General features: G+C 40.1%; 1 protein-coding gene across 2 annotated transcripts; it reads right to left on the bottom strand.

The window, feature by feature from the left end:
• Window positions 1-1571: 1571 nt before the first annotated feature.
• Window positions 1572-18559, bottom strand: gpr156 (G protein-coupled receptor 156). Of its 2 annotated transcripts, XM_031734475.2 has the most exons (10): window positions 18344-18559; window positions 14048-14200; window positions 10616-10743; window positions 10414-10534; window positions 10219-10329; window positions 7857-7982; window positions 7514-7609; window positions 6891-7127; window positions 6044-6202; window positions 1572-4585 (listed from the first exon to the last, which is right to left on the bottom strand). In XM_031734475.2, the coding sequence occupies exons 2-10, from the start codon at window positions 14186-14188 to the stop codon at window positions 3257-3259; spliced, it is 2448 nt and encodes an 815-aa protein (XP_031590335.2). In that variant the 5' UTR covers window positions 14189-14200; window positions 18344-18559; the 3' UTR covers window positions 1572-3256. The 2 variants fall into 2 exon arrangements, with proteins under 2 accessions (XP_031590335.2, XP_039455472.1); XM_039599538.1 differs by lacking the exons at window positions 14048-14200; window positions 18344-18559 and adding an exon at window positions 13098-13256.
• Window positions 18560-20388: the final 1829 nt, after the last annotated feature.

The following is a 20388-nucleotide window of genomic DNA, read 5'->3' as shown; positions in this document are numbered from 1 at the left end:
GATGTATATAGTTTCTAAAAGGAGAATAACAGGTAAAACCTTCAGCTTGCAATCTCCTCTGTGGAATCAGCTCCCAGTTTGAGGAGGCAGATACCTTCTTTACTCTTAAGATTAGGCTTAAAACTCTCCCTTTTTCTATTAAGCTTATAGGTAGGGCTAGATCAGGTGACCCCGAACCATGTCTTGATTATGATGCAATATTGCTGGGGGACTTGCTAAGATGCAATGAGCATTTCTTCTCCTCTTATCGCTTTATGCTACAGCTGCATTTACATACCACTACAGCATGGCATTAACTTTTTTCTTCTCTCTGCCATTGTGTTTTGTCCTTGTCTCTCCATGATCTTCTTTCTCTGTTGTCAACTGACATAATGTATGAACGATTTTCATTAATAATAGTGAAGCTGCAAGGAGCAGAGATATTGAAGGTGGATTAGTTTAACTACACTGGGTCAAAAATCCAAAGCCACCGACAGTGCACAAGAGAGGTGAAGAAGAGAGTGCAGGCAGGGTGGACTGGGTGGAGACGAGTGTCAGGGGTGATTTGTGACAAAAGCAGCATGAGTGAAAGGGAAGGTTTACAAGATGATAGCTGATGGTAGGTTTGGAGACAAAGTTAGAGAGACAAGGATGAGAGCACTTGCAGAGGAGGGATAATAGATATATTTTAAAGATGGAGCTGCGAGGCTGGAGGAAAAAGAGGAAGATCACAGAGAAGGTTCATGGCTGTGGTGACAGAGGACATGCAGAGGGCTGGTGTGAGGAGGAGGATATAGGGATAGCGTGAGAATGAGGCACATGATCCACCGTGGCGACCCCTAAAGGATCAAAGAAGAAGAATGAGGTGTTAATAAATGAATGTTGTATCACTGAGTCAAAAAGATTTAAAATAATCTAGAACTGTAATTTATTACTGATCTATAAAGCAGTTATTGTTAACAAACCACCAAAAAGGTTGGAAATGGTGCAGTTTATGTTTGTCTGGTGATCTAAAATCGCTGAAGGTGTATCTTGTTCTTTTCTGCAAATGCATGTGAGTGTCACTAACTGTACTGAACTCTAATTATATGTGTGCTGCATTTCCTGAAATGGCGATAAAGTATATTATATGCAGAATGCAGAAAGGGCAGGAAAGTCTTTCCCTGTTCACAGTGATACAGTTGCTAGTGTATCTTTTATGCAGGGGTGTGTGTATGTGTGTGTGTGTCTGTGTGTGTTTTATTCTCCGTATCAAAGGGAGTTTCTCCCAGGCTGGCCTTCAATGGTTCATATGGAGAGCGGCAGCATCTTAAAAGCAGGCAGCTGAGCAGAAGTAACGCAAGACACTGTTTTGCCTTCATAGCAACACCTCCCCCGGCAAACACACATTTCCCCATTAGTGGAGGGATAAAATACGAGAAAGACAGAGAGTAGATAGCAGAAGGGAGTGGAAGTGAAGGGCAAGTCATAAAAGAGACATGAAAGATAAAAGGGAGAAAAGGCTTTTGTCTGTGTTTCGGGAAAACCCATGAAAATGTGGTGAAATCATGAAATCATGGTGGAGATTAAAGTGATGTAGAGCCTGGCAAATGTTTTAACTCAGGGAAAATGTTGCATTTAACATGGAAATCATATAAAGGTGAGGTTTAGTATTTAACATCACGTCAGCACTCACATTCACAGAATGCACATTGTAAATTCAAACTCAGATTCAGCAAAGGAGCATAACAACATTTTAAGGAATGTTTATAATAAAAGAAACATAAAGTAATTCTGGGCACCAAAACATCAACAAATAAATACAGAAATAAATACAGAATTGCACAATTGATAATAGAGCGCACATTTGTTCTGTGAAAACCTTTTATGTTGCATCTGTTTATGTCATTTTTCATTATTGTGTCTCTTCTGTCAGTATATTTTGAGAACTTATATGAGTTGACTAATAAAGCACCTGTCTACAGTTCTGTGCAAAAGTCCTGATTTTTTCAGTTCATAATATTTTGCTGGGAAAATATGAAATAGGTGCAAACATAAATAGAAATACAGTATATAAGGAAAGAAACATAGTTTGTACAAGTACGACGGCCTTTATTCTTTAACACATGCTGGACTCTCTTAGGCAAGCTTTCTTGTAATTTCTTTAAGTAGTCTTCAGTAATAGTTCTCCAGGCTTCTTGAAGGACAAAAGTAACTCTTCTTTGGAGTTTTCTTGTTCATTCTCTGTTTAGATGATCTCTCATTGCTTCAGTAATGTTGATGTCTGGGCTCTGGGGAGACCAATCCTTGACCGATAGTGTTGCATTGTGTGCATTTCTATCCAGCTATGTTTGTACTGCTTTGGCAGTATGTTCGGGATCATCGAAAAATGAAGTCATTGCCAATCAAAAGCTTCCAGATGGTATTATATAGTGGATCAAAGGCTGATGGTACTTTTCTGCATTTATAATTCTGTAGGCACTCACTGTTGCACCTCTCTCCTGATCTCCCACATATATGTTGAGGAAAACTTAAACTATGATTCATAAGAAATATCTTAGGCTGATAGCACTTTGAGAATCAATTTGTTGGTGCAAAAACTGTTTTATATCTGTCAAAATGTGTTATCTTTGGCATTTTTTTTTATGGATTAAAGAAGTGGAAACAAATTATGCATTTTGGAACGGCTGCTAGTAACAAAGTGCCTAAACATACAATTTAAAATATTTTTTTTGATAAGTTGTCTGTTATCATTGTCATCAAACACTTTTTATGTTTGAATTATTCAAAGGTAAGTGTTAAAAAGATTAACAAAAAACAAACACAGAAAAAGAACATTCCTCTGGAAGTGGTGAGGCCCAAGGACTCGTGTAAAAATGAATGAAAAAGCAGCCAATGTCCAAAAGCGAATGTCCTTCAGAACCACTTAAAGAATTAAAAGAAACTAAATATAAATAAATGAGTAACTCAAGGCTTTTGCACAGTACTGTAAGTGTCAAAGGTTTTCATCAGACAGTAGAAATAGTAATCCAAATAATACAAATAATGCCACAAGGAACTATAAAAGTAAACAGCATCATGTGTTTTTAAGCTACAAAAGTTTTAGTCTTATAAATCAGTCACTGTGACCCATGGTGCAACACAGAAAAACACCAATCTCTGGAATGTAAAGTTCCTATACTGTAAGCTACTGTCAAATGTCCCTCCATCACAGAAATACATCAGTTTTAGCAACCTTTCTGAGGATATTCATTCAAGTTGTGGAACTGGATAAATGTGTAAAGTGCAGTAAACGTGTTCATACGAAGGTGGGTTTGAGGTCTTCTTTGAATACCACAGGGCGTGGTGAGCGGTAGAGGCTCAAGTAGTCATCATACTCGCTGTCAGAGGAGTCTGAGGAGCTGTCTGAGTACAGGAGGGAGCCTCGCTGCAGGCAGGAGTCACAGTAAGGACGGTGGTAGTAGCAGTAATCTGTTGAGCTGCTGGAGTCTGAGTCCGAGTACCCACAGGAGTCTCGAATGTGTCTACGGTGCTGCTCGTTATCACCGCCTGCTCCCACATCCTCTGGAGCTTTACGGTTTTGTTCTTCACAATGCAAGACCGAACATCTCGGGAGCCTTGAAACACACCTCTGACATGTTCTCATTACTTCATGCACTTTTCCGTCCTCCTCCTCCTTTCCCTCTTCAAGGTCACTGTTGTGATGTGGGATACAGTTATCATCCACAGTAATATCTTCTGGACTTTGGAGCGCACATGTGTCTCTTGCTCTTGCACAGCCAGGAACCTCAGAGCCTGTGTAGAAGCAGGGAGAAGCTAAACCTCCTCTGGAGGCGTGAAAGGGCCGCCGCCTTTTTCTCATGGTGTAAGGCGAGATGCTAGGGTAGCGAAAGAGTGCAGGAGAGGGAGGGGAGCAGGGTGTCCGTGGGGAGAGAGGGGAGAGTGTAGAGTCTCTGGTCAGCTTTTGCTGAGAAGGTATCCTGGGCACCTGATCGGGAGATCGAAGCGTGGTTTCCATGATTGCATCCACGTTGAGTTCCTGAAGGATCTCCTGCAACTGTTCGCTACTAACAAAACCAGCTGGTTTGATATTTGGTCCCGCCTGAAGAGTCAGGCCACTATAACTACCAAAGGTTTCAGCCATAGAGGGGTTCAACCCTCGTCGGGACTGTAGAGAGGTCACAAACTGAACTGTCTCCTCTGCTGTCCTGAGTAAACCCATAAATGGGAGGGATGCGTCCCGTTTGAGAGCAGATGCATTGTTTTGAGTTTCACAAGCAGGGATTTTGGTGGGGAGAGGGGAGGAAACAGAAATGGGAGCAGAGTAGTTTGAAACAGAGGAAGGAGCAGAGGACGGTGTAACAGCAGATAATGAACCATGAGCAGCAGTGAGGTGAGGGGAGAGAGCAGAGGGCGAGAGTGTTGATTTAGTGTCTTTCTGAGATTGAGAACAAGTAGAGGGGCCTTCCGACTGGAGCTCGGTCGTCTGGGTGGAGGAGGAGTTGAGGTTAGTGGCAGAGGAGTCCATGTCTTGGTCTTCAGGGTGCTGGCTCGCTGACATGAGTCTCAAGAGTTTATCCTTGGCGTTGTTCACCTGCTCCTGAAGACTGTCAATCACGGCGTTCTTCTGAAAATTGTGGTGATACAGAGAAGTGAAAACATTTTGACACATACTGAGAAAACGTTGCTAGAAAAATCTGCCACTATGAAAACTTGGCACGCATCAGTTTCCTGCCTTTTGAATCAATATAAACAGAACAGTCAAGCAGTGACAGAAAGGCGTAAACATATGGTTAAGCAGCTGGTGCCACTTTGATTCAGCACTGACTCAGCCCTGTTTCATCTACACCACTAATGAAGTAATATGAAGGTGTTAGTTTTATATATTGTACTTTTTTCACATGGATGTGTTTATCACCTAATTTTGACATTAAGTTAGTCTGTTAAGAGGACTACCTGCAGCTTCAGGATGTAAACTCTTGAAATTTGTTTTTGTGTTTAATATATAGACCACTACTTGACAGTGCATCACACAAATTATTATAGATGAGGAACAAAGACGTGTCTAATACAGAAGCTGGGACATCATAAGTGCCTTGTACCCTATCAGAACTGTGCTCTGCTGCTCCATTTCTATGTAAGTTTATTAGGTACAAAATAGAAACTAAACTAAAATAAAAAAGACTAGACACACTTAGCTTGAAATAACACAATCCATTAAATCCATTACCTACTTTATTTACAAAAACCTTTGTCTCAGATAACTCTGAAAACTCAGACCCTCTCTCCCACAGTTTGCCTTTTCCCTGTCTTCCTGTGTTTGCTCATAGAGGATCATATGATTGTTAGAGTTACTTTCTAATACCCGAGTCTTTACCTTACTGTATAAAGCACATTGAGGGGACTATTGATGCTGTATAAATAAAGTTGACCTCCATTGAAATTTTTGTTACGTGTTAAATAGCCTGGAACATGTTTTTTCACAACCATACGCACACTATACAGAGAAGTGAAGCATAAAGTTGAGGAAAATTTGAGTACAGCAAAGTGGCTGCATCAGTTTGAAACACTTAAAAAAAAAAGCACTAAATTGCAATATGTGCTACCGCAATACTCAAAAAATGACAAAATGTTTAAAATCCTAATTGAGTTTAGCGACGTGATATATTGTATCACAAGCTTCCCACTTTGTAGCCACGCCCTGAAGCATACTCTGTTCTGTTGTTGATTTTACTCCAAATGTTACAGTTCTTTACTATATAAACATTATGCTCTATTTAAAAAAGACAGTGATTGATACCACAAACCAAACAAGGAAGTTTTTACTGAGATCATAAATAAGAGAAGTGATGTCACTTCCCCATATTCTTGCAACCAGAGGAGTCACCCCCTACTGGCCTTTATAAAGAAAGCACAGGAGAGGAATGAGAGGAATGGAAAACCTAAATCATCTGCAAAAAAATAAAGATCACCTGTCTTATAATTAAATGAGAAAGTTCTACTGCAGCTTTATATGAATTGTAACTTGAAACTAAGATGATTACTTACTGAATGGCTAATTCTGAGAAGAAAACAGTAACATTACCTCATTAAGGAGTTTCTTCATTGAGCTGTTTTCCCCCAGCAGGTAGAAGATTTCATCCTGACTGTACACAGATGGCTGACTCTTACTGGGGCTGCTGAAATACTTGGCCATCTGACTCGGGTTGTTCTGATCTTCTTCAAACTGTCGCCACTGGGTCAGCTGTATCGGGGCAAGTGAGATATTTTAGAGATTTGAAAAAAATGTAGTTTGTTACAAAAGTTTTTAACCAAAAAAAGAAGATATATTATCAGGGTCATTTGATCTGGAATATTGACCAGGTGTATTTGCACAAACTGCTCACTGTTCAGCTATTTCCTTCCGTTCCAGAGGAGATGCATTCCTTTACCGTAACAAAAGCCCTCTGCTAGACTCTTAGAGAGTCATAAACCTGTTTGCGACAGCCTACGTAGTTTTGACTCATAAACACCTTGTGTGTGAGTCACCCTCCACTGACAGACATGGAAACCTGGCACACATAAAACTGCATGTGTGAGCACCGCAATCACTCACAGATTTACTACTTTATTCAAATGAAAAAGAAAAAGCTGCCATTCACGTGTCTATTTGTCATCTGTCTGTATATTTAGTTTCTGTCTGTCTGATTGAGTCTGTTTATTTACTGCTGGTTTCTAAACATAGTATTCTATTATTATATAATCAGTTTATCCTTCACTTTAAGTAAATACGTTTGCCCAAAAAAATCCCTCTGTACACTGAAGCATCATTGTGTTCGCAAAAATGAAATGGACAATCAGTAAACATAATACTTCTAGACACGATAAAGTTTATTTTCCAAGTTTTCTGTTACGCAGATGCTACAAAATGGAAAATGACATCAGTGTCTGACCTGAGGCACAAACAGCATGCAGTTTGTAGCCAGCGTACAGATGAAGATGGCTCCAGCCACAGTACTGTAGACCAGGTTGGGCCAAGTCTGCAGGAAGACGGACACGGGGATGGCAACGGCGGAGGAGCAGGTGACCAAAGTGACGCATGTAATGATTGTAGGAGACTGGTTGACCGGGGGATGGCTGACATTACTTGTCAGTCCAGCTAGATAAGTGCCATAGAGGAGAAGACAACCCTAAAGAGAAACAAAGTAAAGACAAAGGGCATTCAAATAAAATAAAATAAAAAATAAAGAAACATGGTGGATAAAATAACCATTATTATTGTTTAAAAATGATTCATCTTATTCAAAAGTCTTTCAGATGTTAGGTTATTTAATACTTGAGGTCTGAAACTATCATTTACATATACATATATTCAGTTAAGAAAAGCACTTGCAATGGTGTGTTTTACATAATGCAAACTTGAGAAAACTGTACAGCATACAGAATACTGAATATAGAAAACACAGAAAACACCACGTGAAAGATAAATTATGCCATCAAAATAATGCAAAACTTAAAAATGTGCATTTAAACATTGATACAAATGTATAATAAAGTTTGAATATAGACTAGTTACCTTTTGGACAGCAACAATAATGATCCACAGATTTGAGTACAAGGAAGAGCAAGAAACCAGCTGCGACAACGAGTAGGAAACATCTCTTTCTCTCACCTACATCATCAAAGGAAACAATGCACCATCAGAGAGTTGATTTATTTAGCTGTCATCATTATGTATGAGTTTGTCATTTTCTCGTCACAAAATCCATTTTTTCCTGCAATCTCATTCAATTTCACTTTCCATAATTTGACAGCAAAAAGCATTCGGGTGAGCATTTAAGTGCTACGCATTTTGGTTTTCATCATTCTTAATGAAACCAAGTCATGTTACAGCTTCAGGAAATGACCAATAATCCTACCTTGACAACAGCTCCCATAGATCGTGAGCACCTGATGGGGTCGGTGAGGTTCCAAGCAGTGAGAATCAGCATGTCGAACAGGATCAACAGAGCCACCATACCCATCAACTGGATGTCCCTGATTATCTGACATATAGAGCATAGTCCCCAGTTATTATTTCACCAGTGCAGCATTTTCATTCATGTAGAGACACCTCGATTAAGTGGCACAATTATCAGAGACCAGATTGGATATGCACAGTAAAGAAATTTATAGAAAGCAAAACTTTCTCTCGTATCCATGGCCTAACCTGCTAGTTAAAGCTTCAGAAACATCTCTGAATATCTCCTAACCAATATAAATACCTGGGGCAGAACAAGCTTGATGAATCTGGTAAATAATAGAAGAAGGAAAGAAAAATACATAATACATACTGACTGTGTAAAGCAGCAAAGCACAAAAATAAAATCACTTATATTGCTGATCTCTGCAACAAATGTAATTGGACATGAAATTTTTATTAAAGAAATTTTTATCAGCAAGGTTAGAAAGTGAGATGAAGCCAAGACGTGGCCATGGCGATTATAGATGAAAGGCGATAATCCCACAAACCGGTGGTAAAGACCACTGAGGGTGTAACATGCTTCTCTGTGCACCAGCACATGTGCCATGCTGTTATTGTTTTTTTTGTCATCCTTTATTAACCTGTTCCCCTCTTTCTTTATCTATTCTTTATCCCTAGTGCTGATTGGCAGTGGAAGCTCACCTGCACACCTATTAAAGATGGAACATGGGGGCTCGCAGTCTCTCTGCTCTTCCTCACCAGCACCAGCATTATTGCTCAGTTATTCTTTTTTGCAGTTTTTTTTTTATTAATTCCTAGTTGAGTTGGGAATTATTGGCAATCATGTTTTCAGTCTTGGCTTTATTACTTCAGCTAATATTAGTTTAAGCTGGAATCCGACTGCTCATTGTGTAGTTGTGTTTGTTCATGGTCTTCTTTCTCTGTTGTTTGTTTATGCTTGTGCTCCTATTTCTTGTTGTATCTATTTGTTTTATTTTTTAAAAGAACTGTTTTTGCAATATTAAACATTTGTTGAACTGCAGCAGTGTTTTGGCATCTCATATGTTAGGTTTCTTTGAGCCATGGATTTAGGGACCCTAACATGAGAGGCCCTGGGTCCAAATCCCAGACCAGCCCCCAAACATATTACTTTCAGCTGCTGTTTTATTCACAATAGATCTGCATATTTGATTTGGCAGATTTTTACACCATATGCCCTTCAGAAAAAAAAAAAACCTGTAGAAGTTTGTTTTATCCCAGAATCAAACTGTTATCTGAAGATAAACTACTATACCAATATATTACAGTGGTTATATTGTTATATGTTGGCCTTGGTTGTGTCTAATCTGTCATGGCTCAATTGCCTCAGCATGTAAGAAACCAGATTGTGAGTTGTCATAAAGATAGAGAGGGTCCAAGAGTGTAAGAAGGCTACTTGGCGTAAGTTAAAACAAAGAGCCAGCAGTGATTAAAAAGTAAAAAATGTAAATGAAGAGCCATGTTAACACAAACAGGTACAGTGGATGGCCTTAAATACAGGACAAATACACAATTTGCTATTTTTTGCTACATATAATTTGACTGAAAAGCAGATGGCGTGTTTGATGGTGGACAGAGTATCAGCAGAAACTGATGTATCAATAAAAAAAACTGAATGAATTCAGCCTCTGCAGAAAGAAAGAAAAGAAGAAAACAGCAGCTTAAAAACAGCACAGTGCTGCATGATTTGCCAAAGATCATGAAAAGAAGCATTGTGACTATTAGTGAAAGCACTTTTAGTTAGAGTTACAACCAAATAAAAGCAAGAATAATACTTCAAGTAAGAGGAGGTCAACAGTGCTGGCTGTGAAACACGATTGCAAACAATGTTGGGGAGATGGCAAGTTTGTGCCCAGAAACTGAAGGAAGGTTGCCCTGCAGTCTTAACAAAGTGGACAGAGTGAAAACTATGTCCCCTAATTCAAAGAGACTACATCCGAAGTGTTTTAAAGTAGAAGGTCAAGCAACAAAAATTCCTCCAGCAAAGAGCAGCTGAAAAGAATCATCTGTGAAAAGCACTTCCTCCATGTCCAGGTGGATCAAATTTATCACCAAAACTACAGGCAAATATACAAATATACAAATATATATATATTAAAAAAAGATGGAGTCACTAACATGACATTGAGGCTGGGGGCCAATATTTTTTATGGACTGTAGACTATGTAGTGTGTTTGTTTTTAATCGTCCACATCTCAAAGCATCTACTCATATTTGTGTATCGTATAAGATACTTCATGTATCCAACAAACCCAAGGAAAACTGAAGAGCATGCCTACCACTCTCTTGTCCGGCACTCGTTGTGTGAACACCCTGTACAGTCTCCATGTCTTCCCCAAAATTGGGCCAAACACCAGGGTACTGCCGACACAAAGCATCCACATGCGAGTCTACGGGAGAGAGCATGGTATGATTACCTAGCAATCTAACAACATCAACACTAATGCAGAGCGGTGAAGGGAAGTTGGACTCACTTGTAGCACAGCTATAGATGCTCTGCTTTCCTCGATGGCAAACAGGAAACCGCTGCTATAGGTGAGGACACTTCCAAAGAGAGTCAGGGCATTGAGGTTGGGACTGGACATCTTTACTATCCTAATGACAGGACACACATTATGTTAAATGACTTCTGTAAGCTTCTATTTGTGTTTATATACTGCGTATGTTTCACTGTACCTGTTGTTTTTGAAGCGCAAGGTGAAAAGGAGGAAGCAAAATGCCAACAGGATCCCACAGGAGAGGAGCGTCCACACCACAGCAGTTAGCACCGATGAGAGAGAGCGCCTCGGGAGCTCTGCTGCCATCTGCACACACATACATGCAACATGCAAACATGCATCCGAATTATTAAACAAGATGCTCTTGTGCATCTGAAACTCTCATTTTTTGAAATCACAGACACAAAACAATAATAATAATAAAAAAAGAATCACGATTCATTTCGACAAGCACAATTTTATTAAGCAACAAGTATTCCTCTACAGAGTTGAAACTTTTTTCGGCACGGTTGAAATTTTAAATTGAAAACTAAACGAAGCATTCAAGAAGAGATCACAAGTTATGAAGTTTTAGTTAACAGGCAAGATTATGAGAGGTGCTGAGTTAACCCCGCCGTGATTCCTCCGCGGGTTAAAGTAGGGGAGAAGTCTGCTACTGAAGGTGCACCCCGTGAAGGAGTAGATGTGACAATGAGAGTCCACGTCGTAAAATGAAACCTGTCCCCAGCCCATATCCACATACACCCCAATTCTCTGGGGCTTCTCAATCAGAGGCACACATACAGGGCTGTTGCTGAGAGCCCAGTAGCTCTCATCCTTTCTCATCCCCAGCGCCCAGTAGCCTCTGTCAGGGTTTAGCATATTCCCTCCTTTTCTGGTCACCGTTTCAAGCGCAACTCCAATATCCCATTCTGTCTTTCCTTTCACCTCGACTTCATAGTAGAACCTTCCAGCGGAGAAGCCCTCCTTTCCCAAAACGCTCACACAAGGGTAAAATCGCTCTGGGTTGTCAGGGAGGCTGAGGGATACGTCACCGTGATAGACCTGCTTCTTGTTTTCAGACAGCACCAGCTTGGGATGAGCGGTATCGGGATCCAAATGCACATCCACAGCATATTGTTGAGCCTTCTGAAATTCGGACTCGCAAAGCCTCTTCACCTCAGCTTTTACCGTCTCCTCCAGCTGACACATTACTCTCCTCACCGCTCTCCTCACTATGCCCATATATTCAGTACTCTCTAAGCAGGTGTCCGACCAGTCTTTGGTGGCTGGCATTGTGGCGAAAGCTGGAAAGTATTGGAGAAGATAGAGATCATCGTCGGTGAAGGAGAACTGCTCCAGTTCATCTCTCCTGCAGCTCAGCTGATCGATCTCCTGCTCCAGCTCCAAGATAAGCCTGCTGGCCATGCTTTCTACTTGCTTCTGCTTTGCACCAATCACCTCAACCACTTCAGCCTGGCCTCTCTGGACAAGCTGGAACAGTTTGCTGAAGACTCGCAGACTCTCTTCAGTCTCCCTTTCTGTGTTTCTCCTGCTGATTTGAATGATTTTATTGATGTCACAGATTTTCTGCAGTCGGCGATGGATCATTTCTCCCACCTCTTTTTTTGTGCTCCCAATCTGAGCCCTTCTGTTCCGGCTCTCATCCTCTATACGAACAGTCTGATGAGCCGTGTGGTCTTTCGTAATGCAGATCTGGCACACGTACACCTGGTCAGTGTTACAGAACAGGTCGAGCAGCTTGTCGTGCTGCTTACACACCCTGTCTTGCATGTTTATCATGGGCTTAATCAAGCGGTGTTTCTTGAAGGTGCCTAGAACGTGATGGGGCTCCAGATGAGTCTCACAAAATGACGCCAAACAGTCCAGACAGGATTTAAAAGCCTTGACTGTTTTTCCAATGCATACATCACATGAAACCTCTCCTTTGTGGCCCTCTGACTGATCCATACCACTGCTCTCATTTTCATTTTTCTTTTCCACCAACTCCTTGAAATGAGAAGCCACCTCCGATATGAAGGTGTTAACTTTGAGGTCAGGCCGCATGTACAGCTTGTGCTTGCACATGGGACACTGAGGCATGTTAGAGCTCTGCCAATATCTTTGTAAACACTCCCTGCAGAAGTTGTGCCCACAAGGAGTGGACACTGGCTGGTTGAATAAATCCAGACAAATGGGGCAAAGGAGCTGCTCCTTGGACAGCACACTGCCAGCTGTAGCCATATCTAGAAGCACAGAAAGAAAAAAACACAGGTGGTGTTTTATGGAATAAGTTGGCTCAGCTCCTTGTATTTTTGTCTTTCCACTACAGTGTTAGGGACAGGAACACTTGGTGCCTGGTGGGCTGTCCACGTCCACAAATAGCAACAAATGCATGGTGTTAGATTTCATCAAAGGGTATTTCACTTTAGCTGAGCAGTTTTTATGTCAGTTGAGGTCATTAGAAAATAATAAAGAGAGACCATAAAGACACTGAACTAAAGGATAATACTATGTTTGAATACTATTTTGTCATGGAAAAAATTACCATAACAAAGAAAACACAGCGCAGCTCGCTGTTCTTCCCTCCCTCCCTTGGGTGAGGATGCTATACACTCTCTGAGACCCACCCATGCATAAATTAATATCAGAAAGCGAAAGAAATCAAAGCGATAACTCACCTCGACTCGTTGTGGCACGGCAAGAAGAGAAAAGCTTGTTTGTGTTCCTTTGACACAGCGTCTCGGCTACTTTAGTTTCTATTTGGAAAGTCCCATTAGACTTTCTTTGCCTGCCTCACGGTGCTGATCTCCGCTGACTCGTCTCTTAAGGGCACCAGTGACTGAGACGATGCTAAACATAGCTTCAGTAGTCCACCCCTATTACCTTTCGGGATATGTACCATTCAAATAGCTTCTCGAGTAGGATAGTATCACATTCCTAGTTTGCTTGATGTGTTTATTTACACGGCTCAGTTGTTCCATTGACCAACAAACCAATATTCACAATCTGCTTTTAAAAGTGATTTAAAAAACCATTTTTTTTAGGTTTTGAGTGAACAAATTAATCAGAAATAGTTTCACTCCTTTTACCTTTAGGCATGCCAGCACTTTGTGATGTCAAAAGAATCTGTTTACTGTGTAAATGCAGGAACATGACATCTGGATAGTCTAGATACACGGATGTGTGACAAATTAAAGGAAAAACTTACTTGGCCACCTGATCTGACGGTAAGAAAAGTCCTGTTGATTTATTATGCTGTGAGCGTAATTTACTGGCATTGCAAGAGTAATTGTAAATCTGTACAAAGTTCACCCTCACCCTTATACTTTGGTGAAACACTGAGGGGTTGCTGACTGACTGCATGTATATTAAAACAACATGCATCATATTCTATGGCCTTCCTGTCAAGAGCTCTAAACCAACTGAACACCTATGGGAGATTTTGCACTGACAGCTCAATCATCTATCATCAAAACCCCAAATGAAGGGATATCTTTTGGAACTATAGCGTTTGGCGTGTCTTTTCCTTTAATTTGTCACCCATGATTATACAGTATGTGCTTTGCATTGTTATATGTTTCATTATAAGTATATATATTAACATGAGGGAGTGACAGAGAGAGGTTACCGTGCTGAGACTGCATAGCCTCTGCAGAACGTCGAGGCCCTCCTGCCTGTTGACTCCTGATTGGATGAAGCAAAATGGGGACTCGCACTGGGAGCTGCAGTTCAGCTCAGGCTCCATGATTGGCACCAGTCCGTCCACCATCACAAAAACATCCTGTTAAGCAATCAATAGATTTCACAGATATGATGAAATGGAAAGAATAAACACACTGCTCTTTGTGAAAGAAAACCGAAAACACTAAAATCACTTAGTCCTGTTTTGTAATAACATTTTTACTGTATAATTATTTATATTACTAATGGACCAATGTACTAAATTCCACAAGATAAGATACTAAAGACCAAGAAAACACTTTTTAATGGCATTTTGCTTCTGTTTCCAGGTTTATTATTCACCTGACAGTTGTAGGACCTGAAGCCACCACAGTGTGGTGCTCTGACAGAAACCTCTGAGAGGAGGAGTGACAGGGACAGAGACATCATCGTGCATTGTATAGATAGCACCCCAAACAGAAACAGGCTTTTTAAACAGACAAGAATATTAGAATTACTAGAATATATATAAGAGACGTTATTAGGCATTAGTGGTATTTCCAACTTTAAACAGGAACTCTGTTTCTGCTTATCCTCAGTTTTTACCATCACCTTGTGATCCCAGAGGTAAACTAGCAAACAGTGGACCACAGCCTGTGACAACACACATGCTCACATTTACCAGGCAAAGGAAAAAGGAACAGCAGAGCTAATTTAACATACCAAAGTTAACATTTCAGGGTTAAGATTTCCCCGACAGCCAAGCAATCCACAATTATACCTTTAATTTAAAGCATCTGTAACTGAAGAGGTAAACTTTAAGGCCAAACAACAGTTTGTCACTCTTCTCGCAGGAATTTTTATGAGGCTGCGCTGGGCTGCACTGACATGTTGCACGCTTAATTATGCGGCATGGTCTCACCTGATACTGTGAGCTGTAACTAGGACAGACGAGAGTCTGATCGTTGTAATCGCTGCTGTGACTCAGCCACATGTTGCTAAGACGATGTAAGACTACTTGTATCGATACAAATTGGCAGACCGGTGGGTGTTTATGTGAGTAGAGTGCTATTAGGCATCACACGTCTCGCCTTTGTCTGTAGAATGACTAAGGTAACCTAAAAGGCTCTGGGGCAGTTCAATTACGGGATCAATCAAAATGAAAGTGGGAATTGTGCAGAAATAGTGTAAAAACATCCTATTTGAAAGCTCCTGAGTGAAAAAGATTAAGCAGGGCTGACAGTAATGTAAAGTATAAGGCATTTCCAAATATTAAGGCTGTTTTCAGAACAAAGAAGCCATCTCTTCAATATATCTAGGAAATGTCTGGAGTTCCTGTTCATATCCTTTCGTCACTTTCCAAGTTTAGATCACAGTTCTTCTTCTTCCTGCAGGAAAAGCTGTCAGAGAGAGGCATTTCCGCTAGTTTTTTCTCAGAATCCTGCCTCTGTAGCTTTCAGCTTAGGCCAAAACCCACCACCCTGCAGATGTCAGCAAAGGTCGAGCAACATCCAACTGTGAGGGGGGTCACAGTGTAAGCAGGGAGAGCAGTGCTAGACTCCAAGCTGAGTTTGGTTTTATGGACATGTTTTGACAGTTCAGAATAATCATGAGGAGTGTCTTTTGAAGTCCTGAAGGCTAAACCGCAAGTAATACCTGAGCTACCTGTAGCCTTGATTGTCTTACTTTAAACATGGGATGGGCCTAATGGGCTTAATGTGCCTGCAGCATGGCTTTCACTTTTGCACTTATAAGTTTGTCTTTAAAAAAGAAATAAATAAATAAATAAAAAATTGTATGCAGTGATTTACAAATCTTTTAAACCCCGCCTTTCACTCGCTTCATACACAACATATCAGATATTGAGAACAGTTGCTTTATGGAAAATAACAGGACATTTTTGGATGTGACAGTTTGAAACTGATGCCAAAAACACATTTCAAAGACGTTGGAACAGGGATATGTTTCCCACTGTGTTGTGTCACCTCTTCTCTTCATAACATTCTCACCTTTGGGAACTACAGAGACAAATTGCTCTTGTGAATGGCATTTCCCCCCAGGTGTGCTTGATATGCCAACAGATTCAAATATCAGAGCCAATTTCATGACAAAAATGTTTTCAGCGATTGACAGCACTGGACTCCAGGCAGGCCAGTTCAGCACCCAGCTTCTTACTGGGTCTGTGGTTTCAAGGGTTTAGCTGGAAAATATGGTTCAGAACCTAAAACCTGTATATGCTGTTTAGTATTAATGGTTCCTTCACGGTAAGTGTCACAGACTTTGGCTTGTATCTGTAAAACTTTTACTTGTATTTCTGAATGCAGCAAAAACTGTGCTCACTCTCAGTGGTTGTTAGAAGTGTTCCTGAGCCCATGAGTTGATTTCCACCATATTTCTTTTTCTTGTTTAATGCAAATGTCCAAGAGCCCAATCATTAACAATCAGTCAGTACTCACTTTTGGCTTTTTTCCTTTATGTGCAAAGATTTCTCACCATTCTCTGAATTGTTTAATAGTTTTATGCACCACAGAAAATGAAAATCAAAAATTATTTCTTACTTTATGTTGAGGACTATTTCCAAGTCTTTTGTTGCCCCAAGGTAGTCATTTTTAAAATGTATTTTATGACATCTCCATTTTAAAAAAGCAACATTGCCAAGTTGAAAATTATATTTATTCTTCTTGCATTTTAAACTAAATAGAAAACCACAGCCAGTAGTTTCACATGTTTGATTCTCAGATTTCTTTTTACACCAGATTCCCTCCCTGATACAACCCCAAAGGGATTTATATCTCCTTCCTGGATCGACTCGGGAATGTTAAATTTGTAAACTTAATCTGTAAATGACACTATAGAGCCGTAGGTTAAATAATTTAAGAATCATCGCAGACTCGCTGCCTTAGCATAAATACAGAAATAAAATAAAGTGAGTCTCTTTACATTTTGGTAACAGGGTGTACCACTGTGCCTCCCTTTAAGACACATTTTCTTAAATTCAGGAATATTCTCATTACTTTTGGCAGGCAAACAAAATAGAAAGAACAAGTCCTTTAAAACTTTTATTAAAAATTGGAGTAAAGCTCATTCATTGTTCTGTCAATCACTCTGTTCATCTTTTAAGATTAGAGTGTTGTAACCATCAGATGTAAAGCCCGGTTCAGGGGCCATTATTGAAACATTCCTTCATAGTCAGTAATCCGTTTATAAGTTTATTCTCTAAGCTGATTTAGAACGCAATTACTGGCACTAAAATCCCACCTCAGGCCATTTCTGGGCACATCATCCATTTTTTTGTAGGTTCTGGATGATATATTTTACAGAGTCATCAATTACATTCATCAAAATGTTATCAAAAGGTATCTTTTGTCTGAAAACAGGAGCAATTTGACTATACAAGCAAAAAAATCTTATGAGTTTTCAGTATATCAGTTTAAAGTTTACCAAGGAAAACTATAGAGAAGCATTATGTTATTAGCCTAACTATTTCATCATTATCATGATATAACTGTAGATATAACATACAAGGATTGCATGTGGATCCATGCAAGCATCATAGCAAAATATTATGTCATTATTATGGAGTGTTTTTTTTCTTCTTCAGATAAAATCCTTTCTTATAGAAAACAGCAACTTCTAGTCTAAACACAATACACATTAGAGAAAAAAGTATATTCACAGCCATTTTCTTTGGTATCAAGTATTATTCAGTAACTTTAAGTAGTTTAAGTAAAGGTGTCTTGTATTTTATTTATATGGTGACACAAACTACACGATCACATTTGTCCTTTTTTTCATAAAATGCTTGAATATGCACAGATTTTACGGTATGATGGAGAAAAATAATATTATTGCCATTTGATTTTAGCCATACCCTCCTGACTTTGCAAAGAGCATGAACTGAATGAAACGTGCGTGGCATCACTGCTTTGTAATGAAGCACCAATAAAAAGAGAAACAGATAACATTAAAATAAAGTGAAGAAGAAATCGCTGATTTATGAGCATTAAAATTTTGAATATAAAACACCTGTACGAAATCGCATAAAGAATATAAGCCTTCCTCCGGCTGTGAAGTGCGATCCTATCCGGTAAAAGAGCCGACCGCTCATGGCTGTAATTAGTAGGCTGTACAGTAAAGCAGCCAATTTGTCAGCTAAACCCGCTGAGAAGAAGAAGAAGAAGAAGAAGAAGAAGAAGAAGAAGAAGAAGAAGAAGAAGAAGAAGAAGAAGAAGAAGAAAGAAGAAAATAATGACTTCAAACAAACCTCGGTCTTCAAACCGCACGCAGGATCCCATTGCCTCGTCCCGTCTCGGACTCCATGTCGCCAGACTCAGAAACCTTATGATAATAAAAACTGAAAATAAATGAAAATATAGCTCCTTATCTAACATTGCTACATGGCTTTCGTGGCCGCACACTTGAAACGATTCCCGCCCGTCACTCCGGAAAGAGCCCGTCACTCTGGAGAAGTTCAGCAGAACTCTGGAGTCCTCTTTTGCGCACGGAGGAAGGGGAGGGCGCGAGTGTGAGCGAGTGTGTGGGGGAGATACTGGCTCTTAGCTCCCTCTCTCTCTCTCGCTCTCTCTCTCTCTCGTTCCCTCTCTGTTTCTCTCTCCAATAAAGCGAAGGGTGATGCGTCCAGGATTGTGACAATGTGGGTGCAGTATGGTACAGGGGGCCCCTTGGGGACGTGTGGCAGATGGGACAGGGCGGCGCGCTCTCTATCCCCAGTACAAATAAATAGAGTGAAAACAGCGCTCGTTTTAATGGAAAGAGAAACACACGTCATCACTGTTAATATTAGTGTTATTTTTCTTCCAAAACAGACGTTTATGATGGATGGACGTGAGATCGCCGTGCAGGCTGATGAAGACAGATTGAGAGAGTTTCTCTGAGAGCTCAGCGAGCCTCTGCAGAGGTATGTCAGCATTTATTCAGCCGGCTATATGAGACATAAAGGTGTTATTAAGACGTCACTGAGATTTACAGTGCGAGCCTACATGGCGTGTCATTCCTGATAAGGGAGTGCCACCACTGAGAGCTGTAAGTGGGGAAACAGAGACAAACACAGATTATCAGAAAAAGAAGAATATGGGGATATCCGCTCATGCATCCATCTGCCCCCATTAGTCCCATTCACACGGTATACATTTTCCTCCCATGGCTGTATTAATCTATAGGCTCACTGCTGTTCATTTTAAAGTCACTTACTCTATATTAAAACTCTGTATTGACGCATAGCTCCCTATTATTTCAAATAGGCCACGGTACGTGTTTACAGTGCACCATTGTTTCAGGTTTGAAAAAGCTTTGTGCTGCTGTGGCCTTTCCCCGGAATTAAACATATAAATTATTCTGGCATCGAAACTACGACAAACCAGATTTTCCAAAACCAGAAAGCTTACAACAGGGGCCCTCCAGCAGTTATCCCAAAAGTTGGGTTTCATTTTTCAGACTAACTTCTCAGGTGGGAACCAGGTGAAACGCAGACGCAAACATATTTACGCAAACAGGATGGAATGACTGTGTTGTGCACAATGAACGCCCAAACAGCTTCGCACATTGAGTGTATTCTTCAGTAACAGCATTGTTTGTTACTTTCAACAAGTAAATATTTCAAAGAAGAATAATTCAGTGCAGACTTGTAGTCATGAGAAGAAGAAAAAGATAGTAGTTGGTTTTATTCGTTTTTTGTTTTTGTTTTTTGTAAATTGCACTTAAAAAATACAAGAAATTCTCAAATTTGTTGAGTAAAAAGACATTAAACACGATGTAGGCACTTGACATCCAGCTGAGTCATTGCAAAAACCCATTGTTTATTTGTGTCTTTTTTTGAGCTATATTACATTGTAATATGCGTTGTTTGGAGGATGGTTTTCGTGTTAGTGGCTGTTGTCAAACTGTTGGTTTTTAATATGTTTTTAATATCACCGGGAGAACAGGTTATTATGAAGTTAGCATGTTAAAAAAATGTAATTCAACATCATGTATTGCATTAAGGACAATTAGGTGTTCATTGGAGGCTGGCAATATGACCTTCTGAAAAATACAGTACTGTATTAATACAGTACAGACTACAGTACTAATCACTTGTCAGTGTAAGAAAGCTTTAAAAAAGAGCTGGAGTGGAATATGGGACGAGTGTCTTTAAACTCATAATTTTTCTTGCGAGCTAAGCTCAAATGACATCATGTCAGTAATCCACTGAAAGGCTGAAATGCTGTCACCAGCTCAGTTACACCCAAAGTGTGTCGATCACTCTCAGGTTTCCTTCAAGATCAGGTTCAAAATAACTGCAGCAGCAGGTGG

Source organism: Oreochromis aureus, linkage group 16 (genome assembly GCF_013358895.1).
Source record: "Oreochromis aureus strain Israel breed Guangdong linkage group 16, ZZ_aureus, whole genome shotgun sequence".
Classification (NCBI taxonomy): Eukaryota; Metazoa; Chordata; class Actinopteri; order Cichliformes; family Cichlidae; genus Oreochromis; species Oreochromis aureus.
The sequence above is the reverse complement of the archived record's forward strand: the minus strand, read 5'-3'. Positions and strand labels throughout refer to the sequence as shown.

Bases quoted from the DNA above. Each gene is read 5' to 3' on its own strand.
- gpr156 (XM_031734475.2), bottom strand. From the start codon at position 14,188: ATGGTGGACGGACTGGTGCCAATCATGGAGCCTGAGCTGAACTGCAGC. The intron at 10,535-10,615 runs GTACAGTGAAAC...TCCTGTCATTAG, and splicing joins TTGCGCTTCAAAAACAACAG to GATAGTAAAGATGTCCAGTC. The intron at 7,128-7,513 runs GTAACTAGTCTA...GTTTCTCTTTAG, and splicing joins TTATTGTTGCTGTCCAAAAG to GGTTGTCTTCTCCTCTATGG.